At 38.5% G+C, this 15,558-nt stretch overlaps 1 protein-coding gene across 1 annotated transcript; it reads left to right on the top strand.

Annotated features, from left to right (window-relative positions):
- The first annotated feature begins 11,326 nt into the window (after window positions 1–11,326).
- nrsn1l (neurensin 1-like) lies at window positions 11,327–13,539 on the top strand. Its single transcript, XM_062435363.1, has 3 exons — window positions 11,327–11,386; window positions 11,493–11,645; window positions 13,135–13,539. Exons 1-3 carry the CDS (start codon window positions 11,327–11,329, stop codon window positions 13,537–13,539), a joined length of 618 nt encoding a protein of 205 aa, XP_062291347.1.
- Window positions 13,540–15,558: the final 2,019 nt, after the last annotated feature.

Here is a 15,558-nt window from a genome sequence, read left to right as displayed (position 1 = left end):
TTGATGACACACTTAGCTTCATGGAAACCACTGGTGCATTCAATGTATCTTTGAAGCAGCTGTTTGGGAGGCATTTAATGCATAAAGATGTTATATGACTTTTAAATATGTATGCCGTTGTTCCGTCACACTAGAAAAACAAAGATGTTTGCAACAATAAACATGACTATTTAACGTTAATCTACATACTGTCCTCAGTCGACATGAGATTTTCGTCCTCTGGTTTCATTTTATGATATCCGACTAGTGTCAGTGTCAATTTAACAGTGGTTGTATATTGAAGCTTTGTTGGACGTGGAGGAGTGGTGTCATTTTATGCAATTTAATGCTTCTATTCACATTATGTGTATCGAATGAAGTACTCAGTTGGTATCAGTATCACTTTAAGGGTACTTTGGTGCTGGTATCGTCATTTTATAAATGATACCCAGCACTACACCTGAATGGAAATCACTTTAAATGCAGCTCACTGTCTTTTAGATTCTACTACAACTCCTACTTATTTCAATAATATTTCTTGTTGAAACTGATTTATTTACCTCTAGAGTACAAGAACTTTGTTGTAGCTCTTATCTGCTGGGTGTTAATAGTTGAATACAGTTTTAAAAGGCAGATAAAATTTCATACTGGGCTGTTACAGGCCACTAGCACTGACTGCCCCTCTATACACCTCCTCCACATCACTACTAACAAACACCTGCAGAGCTGGAGCTGACCTGCGAACAAGAACATGATGTGTGCGACCTTGATGCAGGGAGTTTGGACTCTCACTCGCACTCAATGTTATGACTCATCACCTGTAAGTTAGCTGTGCTTCAGTGTGTTTATAACTACTGTTAGTAAAGAAAGTGAAGTCCAGAGTAGCTAGAACTGGGCAGACAGGTGCTGAGGTTATCTGTTGACCAATAGAAAGCTGCTTCCTTGTGACTAAACAAAATCAAAACTGCTGATGAAGGCAGGAAAACTGCTTTGTGTTCACGGTGTCCTCTGAAAACAACAATAATCACAGTATTGACGGATTGATGGAAATGGTGATGGTATTCATACTGTCAGCATGTTTAACTGTGGTAAATAGTAAAAAAAAAAAAAAAAAAAAAGTACCCCTTCACATTTCCAGTATGAGGCTTCATCATGCTGTTTTGATCAAATCAAGTGGGGATCTTCCAGAGTTACATTGTCTTTAGTAATAGTAGTAATTCCTTCTTTCTTTCTTTGTTGTTTGCTTGACAGTGTTTCAGCACATAAGGGGAATTCTGCCTTAAAAACACAGTCATTTTGGAAGATATCCACATGATTTGATTAAAACAGCCTGCTGAAGCCTCATGCTGGAAATGTGATGGTCTGCTGAAGCCCCATAAGAGCTTGAGATGTATTTTGACACAAAGCAAGGATTTTGTCCCCCATTGCTTACATTGTAAATGCATTAGGTAAGGGTCTTTTAACGGCATGTATAAGAAGGAGGGATGATAACAGCAGCTAAAACCAGTGTTCAATGTGTGTATGTTCATATGGGCGCTTGACTTGTTTTAAAACAGACTTGAGAGTTATGACTTAAGCTGTTACCAAAGCAGCTGTAAAGAAGGTGTCTTAGAGATAAAAGCTGAAATTATAAGGCTTCAAATATGTATGCTGTTATTCCACTGTGTGGAGACTGTGAAGAAACAAAGGAACTTGATAAACTCAAGCACCTACAAAGCCCTCTACTGCATTCCACTGACATCTAGTGCCAGATTTGGGAACTGAGATAACACACAGCGTCTGACCCCTTGCTGGTGTGTGTGTTTGTGATTGTGTGTGTGTGTGTGTGTGTGTGTGTGTGTGTGTGTGTGTGTGTGTGTGTGTGTGTGTGTGTCTATGTACTACTTCCAGACACACGTTTTCCACTTGCCCATACATCAGTGTAGTCTTATTGATCTGCTCGATGTGACCTTGAATGATCAGACAACTGGAAGCGCCTCGTTGGAATGAAACCCATCCATTCCCTCTGTCTGCTATCTGCCGCTGTAATGACTTGGGGGAAGACAGGGAGGAGAAGGAGCCCAGTGAGATGGACCCCTGAACCAGTCAGCTCTGCAGTGGCCTTCTGTCGTGGCCAGCCTCCCCTCCAGGCACAGTCTGTTCCGGGTAACGGAAGAGAAGTGGGTTAGTCTGTCTGAGATGCACGAGATGAGACGTGAGCTGGGTAATTCAGTATATCGAATCATATATATGGATAGGTGGATGGAGCTCAATCCTTAGTAGGATTATGTAAGTGGATTTGTTCCCAGGATAGCCCCTCATCTGAATACAGAATATAGTGTATTAAAATGATAATCAGTAGATGAATGATGAAATGTATCCTCTTGGGGCGAAAGATGAAGAGGAGCCATGCTTCAGGGCCTTTATGGAAGGAGGTTTTAGTTGGGTATGTTTCATCCTCTAACATTCACAATCTAAATGGATATGTAAAACATTTTTCCCTGCAGCTGAAACATGACTAGAACTGTTAATAATAATGATTTTATCCTAATTTCAAATCACTTTCATGATGGCAAGAAACAGTATATAGTGGAAAAATGTCAGTTTGTGCCTACTTTTATCTCCTTTTACTCTTTATAGTTAACTGCTGTGTACATATGAGGGTCTATATGCTGGCCTGGGCTTCTCAATCCAGGATCACTGAGTTTGAATGTACCATGGCAAGTAGTAGAATACCTGGGTCCTCTTAAAACATTTAAAACAACACTTAACAAGGTTTTATCACCTTTACTTTTCCTCATTTTCAACTGATAACCATCCAAACTGTAAAATAAAGCTAAATGAAATGGATTTATGCTCCATATCTGTGATTGGTTTTGACTACTTTTTACACAGGACATCCACCCAAATCCCAAATATGTCTTTTAGAGTGTCTTCCTTAATGAGTTTTATAAACAGTTTGTTAATAACAGTTCAACAGGGACTTTGACCTCTAAAAACATCCATATGTATGATAACATGCTGTATATTTTTTATCTGTGAATCACATTTTGGCAAACAAATGGAATATTTGATTTGGTCATGCACTGCCGATATACACAAAACATATGATATTTTCTTTTTTGGTGTTATTACAAATGTTTTATGTTCATTTCATCACCTCCATTAAATGTGGCAAAGGGAAGGGGATTTGGGATTTGGAAAGGGATTTGCCACCTCAATACTTTTTTACATGTTGGTTTTTTAAATAAGGTTAGAAGAAAAGAAAAACATATTTAAACGGAACAAAAATGGTTACAATTTTTTTTTACATTTACAGGAAAGCAGACCCAAACCATGAAGAAATAAAGCCAGTGTCAACAAAACAAATGAGTAAGGGACAATTATGAGGTCTTTCAGATCATTTTCTTGTATATTCCCATTTACTGCTACTTTTTATACAGTTTCTGAGCCAAAAAATTACTCAATTTATGCATGTGTTTGACATTTAAAATGGTTAGTTGCTTCACAGATTAAGTTTTTACATAAAAAACATATAATATATGATACAGTGTAATAATTAATCTGTTTGTTTTGTTAAAATTACAGCCCAGCCAACATTAAAATGCTGCACATTAATGCATCTGCAATAATAATCCAAGTTTAATAATACAACACTGCCTGGATGTTGAATACATTTATTCTTGATACTTATATTTTGCTGATAATGCTACTTTGACTTGAGAAACATGAATAAATACAAGACTCTCTTTTATAGTAGTTATAGTTCTTTTGAGATGTGAAATCACTCCCTTTACAAAAGTAAAGAATCTTAATAGTTCCTCCACCACTCACATCAGAAAACAAATCAATCAAAGCGCCAGTCAAAACATTTTTCAATAGTGGTAGCTGTCCACATCTTGAAAACATATGAGCACATTATGACAGCTTTATTTTTGCTTTTCGTCTCCACTTCCACTATCTGGAAATCTAATTATAGTGAATACTGCACATGCACTACTTAACAATATTTTTAAAAAACAGACTTTACCTTCCTGACAAGCACAAGTGAGAAGCATAAAGCCCAAAATGAGAATACATTTAAAAAGGTTTTGTGAGAAAAGGGTTTACGGCCCATATTGAACAATAACGAGAAACACAGTCATGCAGTCGCACATCAACACACACACATGCACACACTCCTCTGCCTCTTCATCATAGCATGTGACACCTGACGGCCCATTAGTTCCCAAAGTGCTATTCTATTCTATGAATTCCTCTCCTTATAGAATATTTAGACTCTGTGTGTTTCCCTCCGCTTGTCAACATGGGATGCATTATTCATGTTAATGTGCCATTATCTGACGCTCTGCGTGATGTAACACAGCCATTCTCTGGCCCTGCACCCACAAACATATCCAATGACCTTCTGAACTGTTCACTGCCATCACCCTGCCTCCAGCGCAGCAGCAGCTCCGCTTCATATAATACACTCAGAGAGAGCAAATTTGTGCCTGACAGAGGCTTTATTGTACAATTAAAATGTGTGCTTACTAAAAGCACAGCTACTATTGGAGATAACAAAAGATTTGAGGTTTTAACACAGCTTGAGCGCATCCGTAACCGTGCACCTGCTTTTAAGAATGAGATAGAGAGCGGCAGAGAGAGTTTAACCAGCTTTTAATTATGCAATTAAAAAGGTATGCCTGTTTTTGAGATAGAGTGATGTATCCTGACTGTGTGCTTGAATTGAAGAGAGAATAAGAGGGAATTGGAGGTAACAAGCCTCTGGTGCAATTAAAAGATAATTCAAAGCCTTCCCTGCTTTTCAGATAGAAAAATAGGATGATTTTGAGTTTTGAAATACCTTTTGTGAATCCATAAGGTATACCTGGGTTTGAGATAGAGAGAAGAAAAGGAAAATGGTAGTTAGTTTTAACAATATGGTAAGATTACAAAACAGTCATGGTTGAGTTGGGGAGAGAAAAAGTGAATGCAAGTAGGAATAATAACAATGTTATGTGCTGAAAAGGTATAAATGGTGTTTCAAAATTGAGGTAAAATGAGAAACCGGGGAGGAGAGTGGAAAATGAAATGGATTGGAAACTTTCTCCATAGGTGTGAATGTCTCCATGCCTCGATTAGCGCTCCGCTGAACTGCCAACTTGTCAAAAGTGTCTTGCAGTGCATGCTGGGATAGCCGCCGCTGTTGCCTGCCGAGCTGATAAGGGTAGAGAGAAATGACAGACTTCTCCGTCATCAAACCTAAATATTTGGAAAATAGTTTACCCACTCTACTTGACGAGCCAATAAATGAAAGGCTTTTCACAGCTAATTAACATGATGGCTCGTGTGTGTCCCGTGATATTGACAGGCGGGCTTTATAGGCTGCCGGTGTGGGTTGATGCACAGGTTGTTTTTAAGATAGACCAGCAAAATGTATAATTTATCACACTAAAGGATAACTCTCCCAGGCCAATGAATAAGGGAAGTAATAAGGGCAGTAAGGCATGCAGCTGAAATGACTGATAATGCTTTACAACAGCTTCTAAATAGAGTAGATAAAAAAAATCCTGTTTGCACATCCTCTTAAAGGCAAGTGTAATTATCTGTCAGCCAATCAACACCTAGCACTCACTTCCTGTGTCTGACCTTGCTGGACTTGTAACCATGGAAATTTTTTCTCTCTCTGATAGAGCACAGCTTGGTCATGTGTGTGTGTGTGTAGTGTGTGTGTAGTGTGTGTGTAGTGTGTGTAGTGTGTGTGTAGTGTGTGTAGTGTGTGTAGTGTGGGTAGTGTGTGTGTAGTGTGTGTAGTGTGTGCATGCAGAGATGAATGACAAACAAGACCAGTTTTCCATGTCTTTCTCTCACCAGGGCACCTTGGAAACAGTCTTATCCTGCCTTTTATGGCTTACCATACTGTGTCCCAATAACAAATATGCAGGCATGATGAACCACTATCCCTATGCACACACACGCAACACCACACAACACTCACACACAAACACACACTTATTCTGCCTGGTAGCAAATGTTCTGTTCACACACAGATCGGATGGGTATGTGAAAATGACTGTATTTGTTTTCTTTTCATTTGGGATCTGTTATGACAGTCTGCATAAATAATGCATCTTCAGGAAACAGTGAAATATTTACAGATCACATATTGGCAGGATGTGACTGTGGATTGTAAGTGTCTGTATGTGTCTGTGTGTGTGTGTATGTGTGTGTGTGAGGATATTACTTTTAACATTATTTCTTCTATGGATTGTGCCTTGGATTGATCCTGTCTTTAACGAGAGTTCCAAAAACGTTTCTTTCCCAGAGACATTTTTAGTTTTGACAGCTGTTGTAGTGCAACAGTCAATTTCAGTACACTATCCTGTCAGATTGCCATTTGATGGACAGTTTAGAAACTCTGAGAGTGTAAAAAAAACAACAACAACAAAAAAACTACCTCCCAAATAAAAGATCATTACAGTAATTTAGTATTCCTTGAGGCTGATACTCCATGGTTATTGTTATTATGATACAAAAGGATAATCCTGCAGAATGAAGTCGGTGCTATTTCTTTCTTAATGCCAACAAAGAAAAGACCAAAACCAACAATGAACTGAACAAATGATGAACATGGGCGCTATAGTTTAATTTGAGTGAATCCCCCACACACAATCCCACTGCCATAATTGCATAATACTAGTGTGTAATAAACCGCAGCTGAAAATAGTCCTTGGGATTATCCATATGTTCAAAAACAACTACTGTAAATATTAATGTCCTGTTTTCATTTTAAGTAGGGATGAAAAGGGTTTAGGCTCACTGTCACAGCCAAGGAGAAGGGAAGTCAAGCAGTCTGCAGCAATGGACAAATGCATGTTTTTTGGTATTCACTAATCCTTACAATCCTAACAGGATTTGTTGACAATGACAAAAAATATAAAATAACACTAAACTTATCCTTCAATGTATTAAAAATTATTAACAATGAAGTCAGAAAGAATCACTATAACAATAAAGCAGCTTCATGGAAAACATAAGAAATTGAGAATTGAGTCCCAAAAGTGTACCCTGTGGGACCCCACATGTAAAATCTATTGAAGATTTCTGCATATTGATTTACCACAATGGACATTTAGGAGTACAAGGCAGGGAGGGAGATTTGCTCTCATTTTCATTCTTAAAGTTAGACTAAACAAAGAATGGATAACCAGAGATCACACCCGTATGTGGCTGTTGAATATCTCATTCCAAAACCACTGGGTTGAATAATGTTGCTATAACAGACTCTGGTCTTCTGGTTTCAGGCTGTCTACAAGATTTTGGAGCTGAACACGCATGAGCATTAATGATATTGGACACTAAGATCTAGTTTGTATTTGTTGTGGGGTTGAGGTCAAAGCTCTCTGCAGCCCAGTCACATTCTTTCACACCAAACTCAGAAAACGATTTATTTATGGACCTGGCTTTGTGTACCATGGTTATTGTCATATTGAAACAGGAAAGGATTTTGCCCAAACTGTTACCAAAAAGTGTACACTATTATCTAAAATATCATTATATCCAGTAGCATTAGATTTCCCTCATGGAAACTAGAGGTCTAGTCCAAACCATGAGAAACAGCCACAAACCAGAAGGACATAAAAGTATGTTAAAATACTTTTGACCATAATGATCAGTTAAAGCCTATTGGTTAAGATGATGGGCAGTTTGGGAAAAAGGTTGGTTGGTCTGTTAGCTGGATGGTTTGAGTTCAAGACGCGGTCACTCAAGAAAAGTTTGAACCAATTCCAAAGCACCTGTGGCCAAACACCAAAAAGCCCATTGGACTAAACTAACTTAAAAGGGATAATATCTACACAGGTGCAGAATGTGCCAGTGGGGGAAAAAATCATACAGCTCAACTCAGCTGAGTTACTGACACTATTGATGCTACAGGAACAGTAACAAATATATAGGGAGTCTTAATCTGGCGTAGCTATAATACCTCTCAGTACTCCTTTAGGCGGGTATAATCTGTGATGCCCAATAGTGAGTTTAGAGTGACTAATGCTTTAATCTCCCGTGGTATATAGATCCATGGTTTGTGTTTTAAATTTTTCCTATAGCATTTTAAAGTTTTGTAAAGTGTGCAGTTCTGTTTTAATAAGGAGGAGGGTAAAGATAATGAGGAATAAAGAATTTGACTTATAATACAGACATAATAATAAAACCTAATGTCATTCAGAGAAAAAAGAATAGTTATGACCTCCATTGGTTAATACTCACCTATATTTCTAAAGGAATGACATCATATACCATATGTTTCTGTAATATTATAAATGTAGTGTGTCTGTAGGTTTGGAAATGACAAACCAACATATAATCTTAACTGAATTGGGTCACCTGGATACGCTTTGAATGATCTCTGAATGTGCCTGAAAAAGAAGGGATTACAGGTTAATAAATGAGAAATATAATCTAAACTTCATGTGTTTTTGTTTTTTTTCTCCTCCATCTACACGCATGCTCAGTGCCTCCGCTTCTCTGTTTCACATCAGCAGCATCGTTGGAGATCAACCGGTCCGACAACACATGGATCCCCAGTGAGAAGAGCGAGCACTCCGGCCAGGGGGTAAGACTGAGTACTTCAGTGGTCGTAAAACTCGGTTAGGCTGAAGAGGGAGAGGGGGGCAGCTGAGGTGGTTAAAGGAGGTGGGGTAGAAAAACCTGAGACTCGCTGTAGATGAAGTGCGATGGAGCAAAGTGTTGGATACTGAGGCTGTATATGGCCGCGATGACTCACTGATGTCCATTGCTGGCGGTTTGTTTATCTGCGCTGGATTGAAATGACCACCTTATGATTCTGTCTGGTTTAATTTAATGTGACCAGCCAGTCGAGAAGTTATCATGTCTTATTGTGAGCAATCAGCACAGGAAATCATATGTAAAATCCTAATATAGAGAGTGGAACAGCAAGGAGGAGAAGGGAAATAACGTGCTTTTTTTGGTAATATGCATTTTAACTGGGTTAAATCAGGACTAATGTGGCGTGTGAGTCAGGGGGAAAGTTGGGGCAAACTTGAAGTGCCAGCACCATGGACAGCGCTCTACGTAAACAGCCTGTACAGGACGGATGTGGTAGCTCATGAATGATTAGGTTAATAAAGAATACTGTTCCAAGTCACATTAATTCATGACCAGAGTTGGTAAGGTTACTTTGGAAATGTAACAGGTTACAGATTACTTGTTTCCCTATTTAAAATGTAATAAGTAATGTAACTGTTTCAAATACGTAATCAAAGTAATGTAACGTATTACATTTGATTACAAATGTTTTCAGCTGTTAGGGTAAGTGTATCCATTAAGCACCAAGATCTTCAGGTTCAGGTGTTTTTCATGGATACTGACATGATTTATAAGTGAGATCATTTCTTACAAAAAAAGATTTACCTCTCATTTGAAAATGTATTCATTAGTTCATGTAGATTTTGGAATATAAAATAAAGATATTTTATGAAAAAAGTCAAAGATCTGGCATGGGCTTCATTGGTACTGTTACACCACTTAAGCCCATGTGTGCTCCAAATAAGCCCACATCATGATTTATTTACACAATTAAAAAATATTGATTTCAAAGAATTAAAAAAGCAATATATGTATTCAATAACATGTTAAATATTAAAAAAACAATGAAAAAACCCTCTTGAGCAAAATCTTCAAGGTCTGACTTCAGATGTAACCCCCTTTGTAATCGTCAACATTTTCATAAGTACCTGTAATTTAATCACACATTTTTACTCATTAACTGTAACAGATTACAGTTACATTTATTTTGTAATTAACTTATGTAACACTGTTACATGTAACTAGTTACTCCCCAACACTGATCATGACCAGCATACTCCAAACATCACTAACCAACTCACTATAATGGTCAAACTCTCACTTAATGGTGGAAGAAGCAGGTAAAATGTACTTATTGTTAAGTTTGGTGTCTTGTTATTCTACAAATTACATTGTCTAATTCAATAATAACACACCATTATACATAAGCATTTGAATGTTGTAGCTGCTAATTAAAACTACTTAACATGGCACCATAAGTAGCTATCAAATAAGCTAAGTGGTGCAGTAAGGACAACATTTCCTCCTGCTATTTAGTGAAATATAAGTATAAAGCAGCATGAAATGGAAATACTTAGGAAAATTATTATTATCTAAAAATTGTAAATTAAATGTACTTACAGTAGTTACTCTCTACCACTGGAGTCACAAGTCTGTGCTCTATAAATGTATTTAAAAAGAAAGCATGAATGTAAATTAAAGTTACGCTATGTTAGTTATGACCCTCGTCGTGCCTCGTTATTTAGTAAATTAACACTCGTAATTGTGTCGACGCTCGCTGTAAATAAAGTCAGAAAGGTCAGGTCATTTGGAGGAGAAACTAACCCAGAGAAAAAATGAAAATGGAATATTAAAGCCTATAAAAATTACACTCTTGGCTGATGAAGTCTGGCTAGCATTATGTTTAGAAGATAATACTGTACCGTGTAATTTAGACCTAATTCACACCAGCCAAATGAAATTGCAAAGTATGTATATGCTATTTTCTTCCACTTGCTGCTATTGTATTGAACAGAAGTTCTTTTTGTTGGCATGAAGAGTTTATTCTGTTGTTTGTTCATAGTAGTTTTGTATACACCCCCACAATCTCCAGTTACAAGGGGAACCAAGGCTTGTAAACACAAATCACACAAACTCACAAAAAGCTTCTTTTATTGGACAGACTTTGGTAACAACTCATCCTGTCAGCTTCCCAGATTTAAGCAATAAAGGCTGAGTTCAGTAGCTATGAATTTACCTGACCAGGATGTTCTCTGTTTTGTTTTGTTTTTTTTTACATCCTTTGGTGATTGTTGTGTGTCTGCGTGTCAGGGTTACGGTTCAATTTGCGCTTTGGTAACTTACTGAGTGATCCGGGCTGAGATCAGGCATGTGTGACAGCTTCAAGAAGACGGAGAATGAAAGGAATCAATCAAACCGCCTCATGAGAATAACAACAGAAGGACATGTGCGCGTATGCGTATGAGGAAGACTGGAGTGCGCGCGCTATTGCATATGTGTGACTCATCCGTGGGTGGTAATAGAGTCACCTCAGGGCCATGGTAGCCGTCAATCGTTCACATGCTGCAACAATAAGTGGGGCAACCTGGCGACGCGGCCCGAGATTTATGACGAGTCTCTGAGGGGAAGGTTTTATTGAGGGAAATCCATATTCAGCAGATAAACAATGTTTGTGCTGCTCTCCGACGTGCGCACACATCAATCTGCTCCGGATTTTGCATGTGTGTTACTGACAATTTGTGTGTTTTTTTTTATTGCAGGTGTACAAGCTGTATGAGGTGTGATGGCGCTGTGCTCCGAGGCCTGTGTCTCTGGCTCAGGAGGGGAGTCTTCTGGCAGTGAGGTGACTTAAATGAAAGAAAGAGTGATTGGAAAACCCTTCAGTACAACCATACTTACTGACAACATGTTTGTTCTCTTTGGTCACATTGTCCTCACAATCCTTAAAGGCGGGTTCTAACTGTCTTCAGTTTGGGGTTCGTTCCTATCTGCACCACTTCTATGAGGAGTGTTCGTCCTCCGCGTGGGAGAGAGACCCGGAGGATCAGGGGTTCGTCCAGAGCCAGAGGTTAAACCTGTGGTGGAACTCAGCAGTCTGGAAGGTAAAAGTTCCAGCTGTTTGAATTGACTTGATATCTCTCCTTCTGTGTCTTTAAATTACTGTTTTTACATTCAATTCAAAAGCAGTGTAGGCCTATAAAACACTCATTTTTAAAGTAAGAGCAAATGTTTAATCAATTAGCTGTGGTCATTAAACCATACCATGAGATATACACTGCTTAATAGACCATAATCATCCATAAAGTTCAGAATGTGATCATGAAGGTAAACAGTATGAATTTAGTCAGTCCTACCCTGACATTTCATATACATCACTCACTGACTGATAAAACATAATAATGATTCATCCCACAGCTGGTATCTGTCTCAGGGGACGCACACAGGAAATGATACATGCTATTTTCAGGTTTGTATAAAACATATAATAAGTGCCATTCCCAGTGAAAGGGGTCGAGTACCTTTTATTAAACCTTTTTCAGGACTAAAATGCTCACTCATACAATACTCTCAATGATGCACATCCAGTAACAAGCCATGTATTTTCTGTCAAGGCTAGCCCATGTTTCACTACTAACCTTACAAGCTTTTGTATGCCATCATTTAGTTATATCAGTCATTTAGCAAGTTAACTTTCCTTAAATAAGCTGAACATAGATGCATGAAAGCAAATGTCTAGAGTAATATTTTCCAATATAAAACAACTACAGGGCAATCCACATGGTTTACCTTTTGAAATGTTAAAGCAAAATAAACGCTACAATTACAGTATTACCATTACATTACTGTTATATATTATCTGGTTTCTTTTCAGCTGATTTTATAGTCAAAAGTTTTCATGCTTGAAAAAGAATAAGTGTTCTGTATTTTTGCGATGGTAATAAAAATATGACTGATTGACTTGAAATTGGTTTAAAAAAGACAGAAAAAGACTTCATAATGTAATTAGCACTTTGCTTGGCAACTGCATAAAAGAATCGAACTGGTTAAGTGCTAATCTGAGGCGCACTGGGTATGTAAAAGCTTTTTTTGCAACCCTTATTAAACTACATACAGTTACAACTATATACATTGTTGAGGATTCAGTTGTAGGAAAGATACTTAAATTACTCTATTTCTGTTTTGGGGAGTAATGATTGGGGATTTTTTGAATTGGCCAGTTGCCCGTTCACTTGTAACTGCCGGGCCTGCCATTCTTTTCACTTGCCAGCAACAACTGTAAGAATTCTGATATTCTTTCTTATTTATTATTTATTTATAAAATTGTGCATACAGTGCATTTTAAGCTGTTGTCTCTGCATGATAAAGTGCCAGCAGTAGTGTTGTGCTATTTCTAGCCACATGGTGAGTGCATGTAAGCCTCTGTCTATTTGGCAATTTGGGGTTTTTTCACCATCACAAAGAGCAAAATGACCTTTCCTAATAACAAGTGAAGAGTGCTGAGTAAAGTGGGACACGTATTGAAAAATAGCCTTGGCTTGCAGAAAATGGCACACTTAAGGGCTCTATCTTTTCCTCTCTCTCTCCATCCAGGTGTCCTTGGCCCTGGGTCTCCTGATCCTGACTGCAGGTATCGCCAGCCTGTCAGTCGGTTACGCCACTCCCCATAAAATCGAGTCGTTCGGAGAGGGAGACCTGTTCTTTGTGGACACCCAAGCAATCAGCTTCAACAAAGGGCTCCACCTCAGCACCGCGGCCGGGATCTGGCTCTCCTGCCTGGGCTCGGCCATGACAGCGATGGGGGTCGTCATTTGGATCCTTCCCAGGTCCAACTTGAGAGAGAGGCTCTTCCAGAGACCGGGGAAAGGGGAGTTGGTGGGCTCGAAGTGGAGAGGATTTAGGCATGCGGAGAATGTGGTCACCAAGCCTCCAGGTACAGAGGAGGGGAAGATACCCGTGACACTGTCGAAAGTGGAAAATGTGCAGCCTACTTCTTAAAAAGATCCCTGCTGAGCTACGTGGTGATCAGGCTCTTGTTCTAGTCCCGGGGGCCTCATTTACAATGTTTTGCATTAAATTTGATCCATACAGAAGCAAACACATTTTAGCGTGCAGATTACTCACATAGTATGGGTGTTGTTTATGACCTGGATATTACTGTTGCATAATTCTTAGTTATATTACTTTATCAGGCAAAAATCAGGCATTAAAGTCACCACTTGATCTAGATGTGTAAGAATAAATCCAAATAAATGTTATAAATGAGGCCCTGAGACTTCAACCAGAAAAAAAACAACACCTTGTACTGCAGCATAGGGATGTAGTTGTTGACCATAGACTGTGTTTGTGCAGTGCACTAGTGTTATATTTTTGGAAAATACAGTGTATAATGTCCACCTAGATACTCAGAGAGCAGAATACTAATGACTGATGGTAGAAACGATATGTTTTTACCTCCCACTTTATATTCTTTGTTGTATTTTTGCTCAATATATTTTTTATCAATGTTCTTTTTTTTAAATAGCGATGGTATCAGCTTTCCAAGTAGCTTGACAAAGTAATGATATTGCATGAATTAAATTAAATAACTCGTAACAGGATCTGTGGACATTCAGACAGGTGCTCACATTCAGAAGAGGTTAAAGGGAAAAAAACATCATAAACAAGTCTGTATCTACATTTTCACATATCACTACTAATGCTCAGCCCATTGAACACATGCAGAGCCACACGTACTTGCACTCACCTACTCACCCACACACCCACACAAATTCGTGCTCCATTGACAATATCACCTATTTTCTCCCCACTGTAATCTGGCTTCGTAATTGCCTGCAATCTGTGTCTCCAGGCAACAGTTGGCCTTCAAGTGCTCTATTTTCAACTTCGAACAAAGACTCTTTTCTGATTGGTCCATTACTTCCCCTTCTTGATTTTCACACCAATCAGATTATTGTTTACAGGTGCAACACACAGTAGTAGCGAGTAAGTGGGGAACTACTGAGGTGAAAGGAATTAGCGCCGGCACCTCAGAGACCACCTGTTGGATCGGTCCTCTAGTTTAGTTAAATTAGTTTGAAAAAGAGAGAATGCAAAAAAAAGAAAAAGAAAGAAAAAAGAAAAAAAATTTGAATTAACATGATGTCCTGGTTGGTTACCTTTGCTAAGTCCACTGGATGTTATTATTGGTGTTTCATTGTTTTATTGTGTTAATGGCTATCATGAAGGTATTGGAATATAATGAGGGTCAAGTGTCTCTGGTGCAAAGCAAATGACTAAAATAAACTTGTGATCTGCATACCTAAATTATAGCTGTGTTTGGCTCTATTTTATCATTGTGTTCCACAGAGGCCAGAGTGTAAAACTGTACTAAGGGATATTAATGCTGCTTTTAACCTATTTTAGCTCATTGTTTAGGTTCTCCAACCAACACACTGGACCTCATGCAAAAAGGTGGTATGTTCAAGTGATTTAAGAGAATCTGAGCCATTCAATAATGCTCTTGTATTGAGGATTTTCTCTAGGGGCCTTTATACAGTGAGAAATGTGAAAAATATTTGGTTACCATACTGTATGTATGACAGGTCCCCCGACAACAGATGTGGAGCTTGAGGGTGTAAATTCTGACAATTTTAAGAGCAAATTCTTACACTGCCGCTGCTGATATGACCCACATCTACAAACAAACCAATCAGAATGCAAATGACACAGACCACACTGGCCGGCACATTTCATAAGTGCAATTTCTGTATAAAGTTTAGGGGTAATAACAGTGCATTCCAGTTGTATTTGGAAGTCAGAATTTCCAATTTCCCAGTTGGAAATTGCAACTGGAACACCCCCTGAAGTCAGATGTCTTAATCGGAAAGTTGGAGGAACCTCACCAGCCCCGACCTCAAAATCCAAGATGATAACCCCGTGAATCAACAGTGTGAAAGCTGTGGTAATATCCTGTTAATTAGTACTTCTAACTTATTTGTGTCTCAATAAATCAGTCGTGCGCACAACACTGTCCAA

Source organism: Scomber scombrus, chromosome 16 (genome assembly GCF_963691925.1).
Source record: "Scomber scombrus chromosome 16, fScoSco1.1, whole genome shotgun sequence".
Lineage (NCBI taxonomy): Eukaryota > Metazoa > Chordata > Actinopteri > Scombriformes > Scombridae > Scomber > Scomber scombrus.
Note: the sequence above shows the minus strand (reverse complement) of the source record. Positions and strands in the feature narration are given on the sequence as shown.

Excerpts from the sequence above, each read along its gene's own strand:
- nrsn1l (XM_062435363.1), top strand. The coding sequence starts at position 11,327 with ATGGCGCTGTGCTCCGAGGCCTGTGTCTCTGGCTCAGGAGGGGAGTCT. Across the intron at positions 11,387-11,492 it reads GGGAGTCTTCTGGCAGTGAG|GCGGGTTCTAACTGTCTTCA; the intron begins GTGACTTAAATG and ends CAATCCTTAAAG. Across the intron at positions 11,646-13,134 it reads GGAACTCAGCAGTCTGGAAG|GTGTCCTTGGCCCTGGGTCT; the intron begins GTAAAAGTTCCA and ends CTCTCCATCCAG.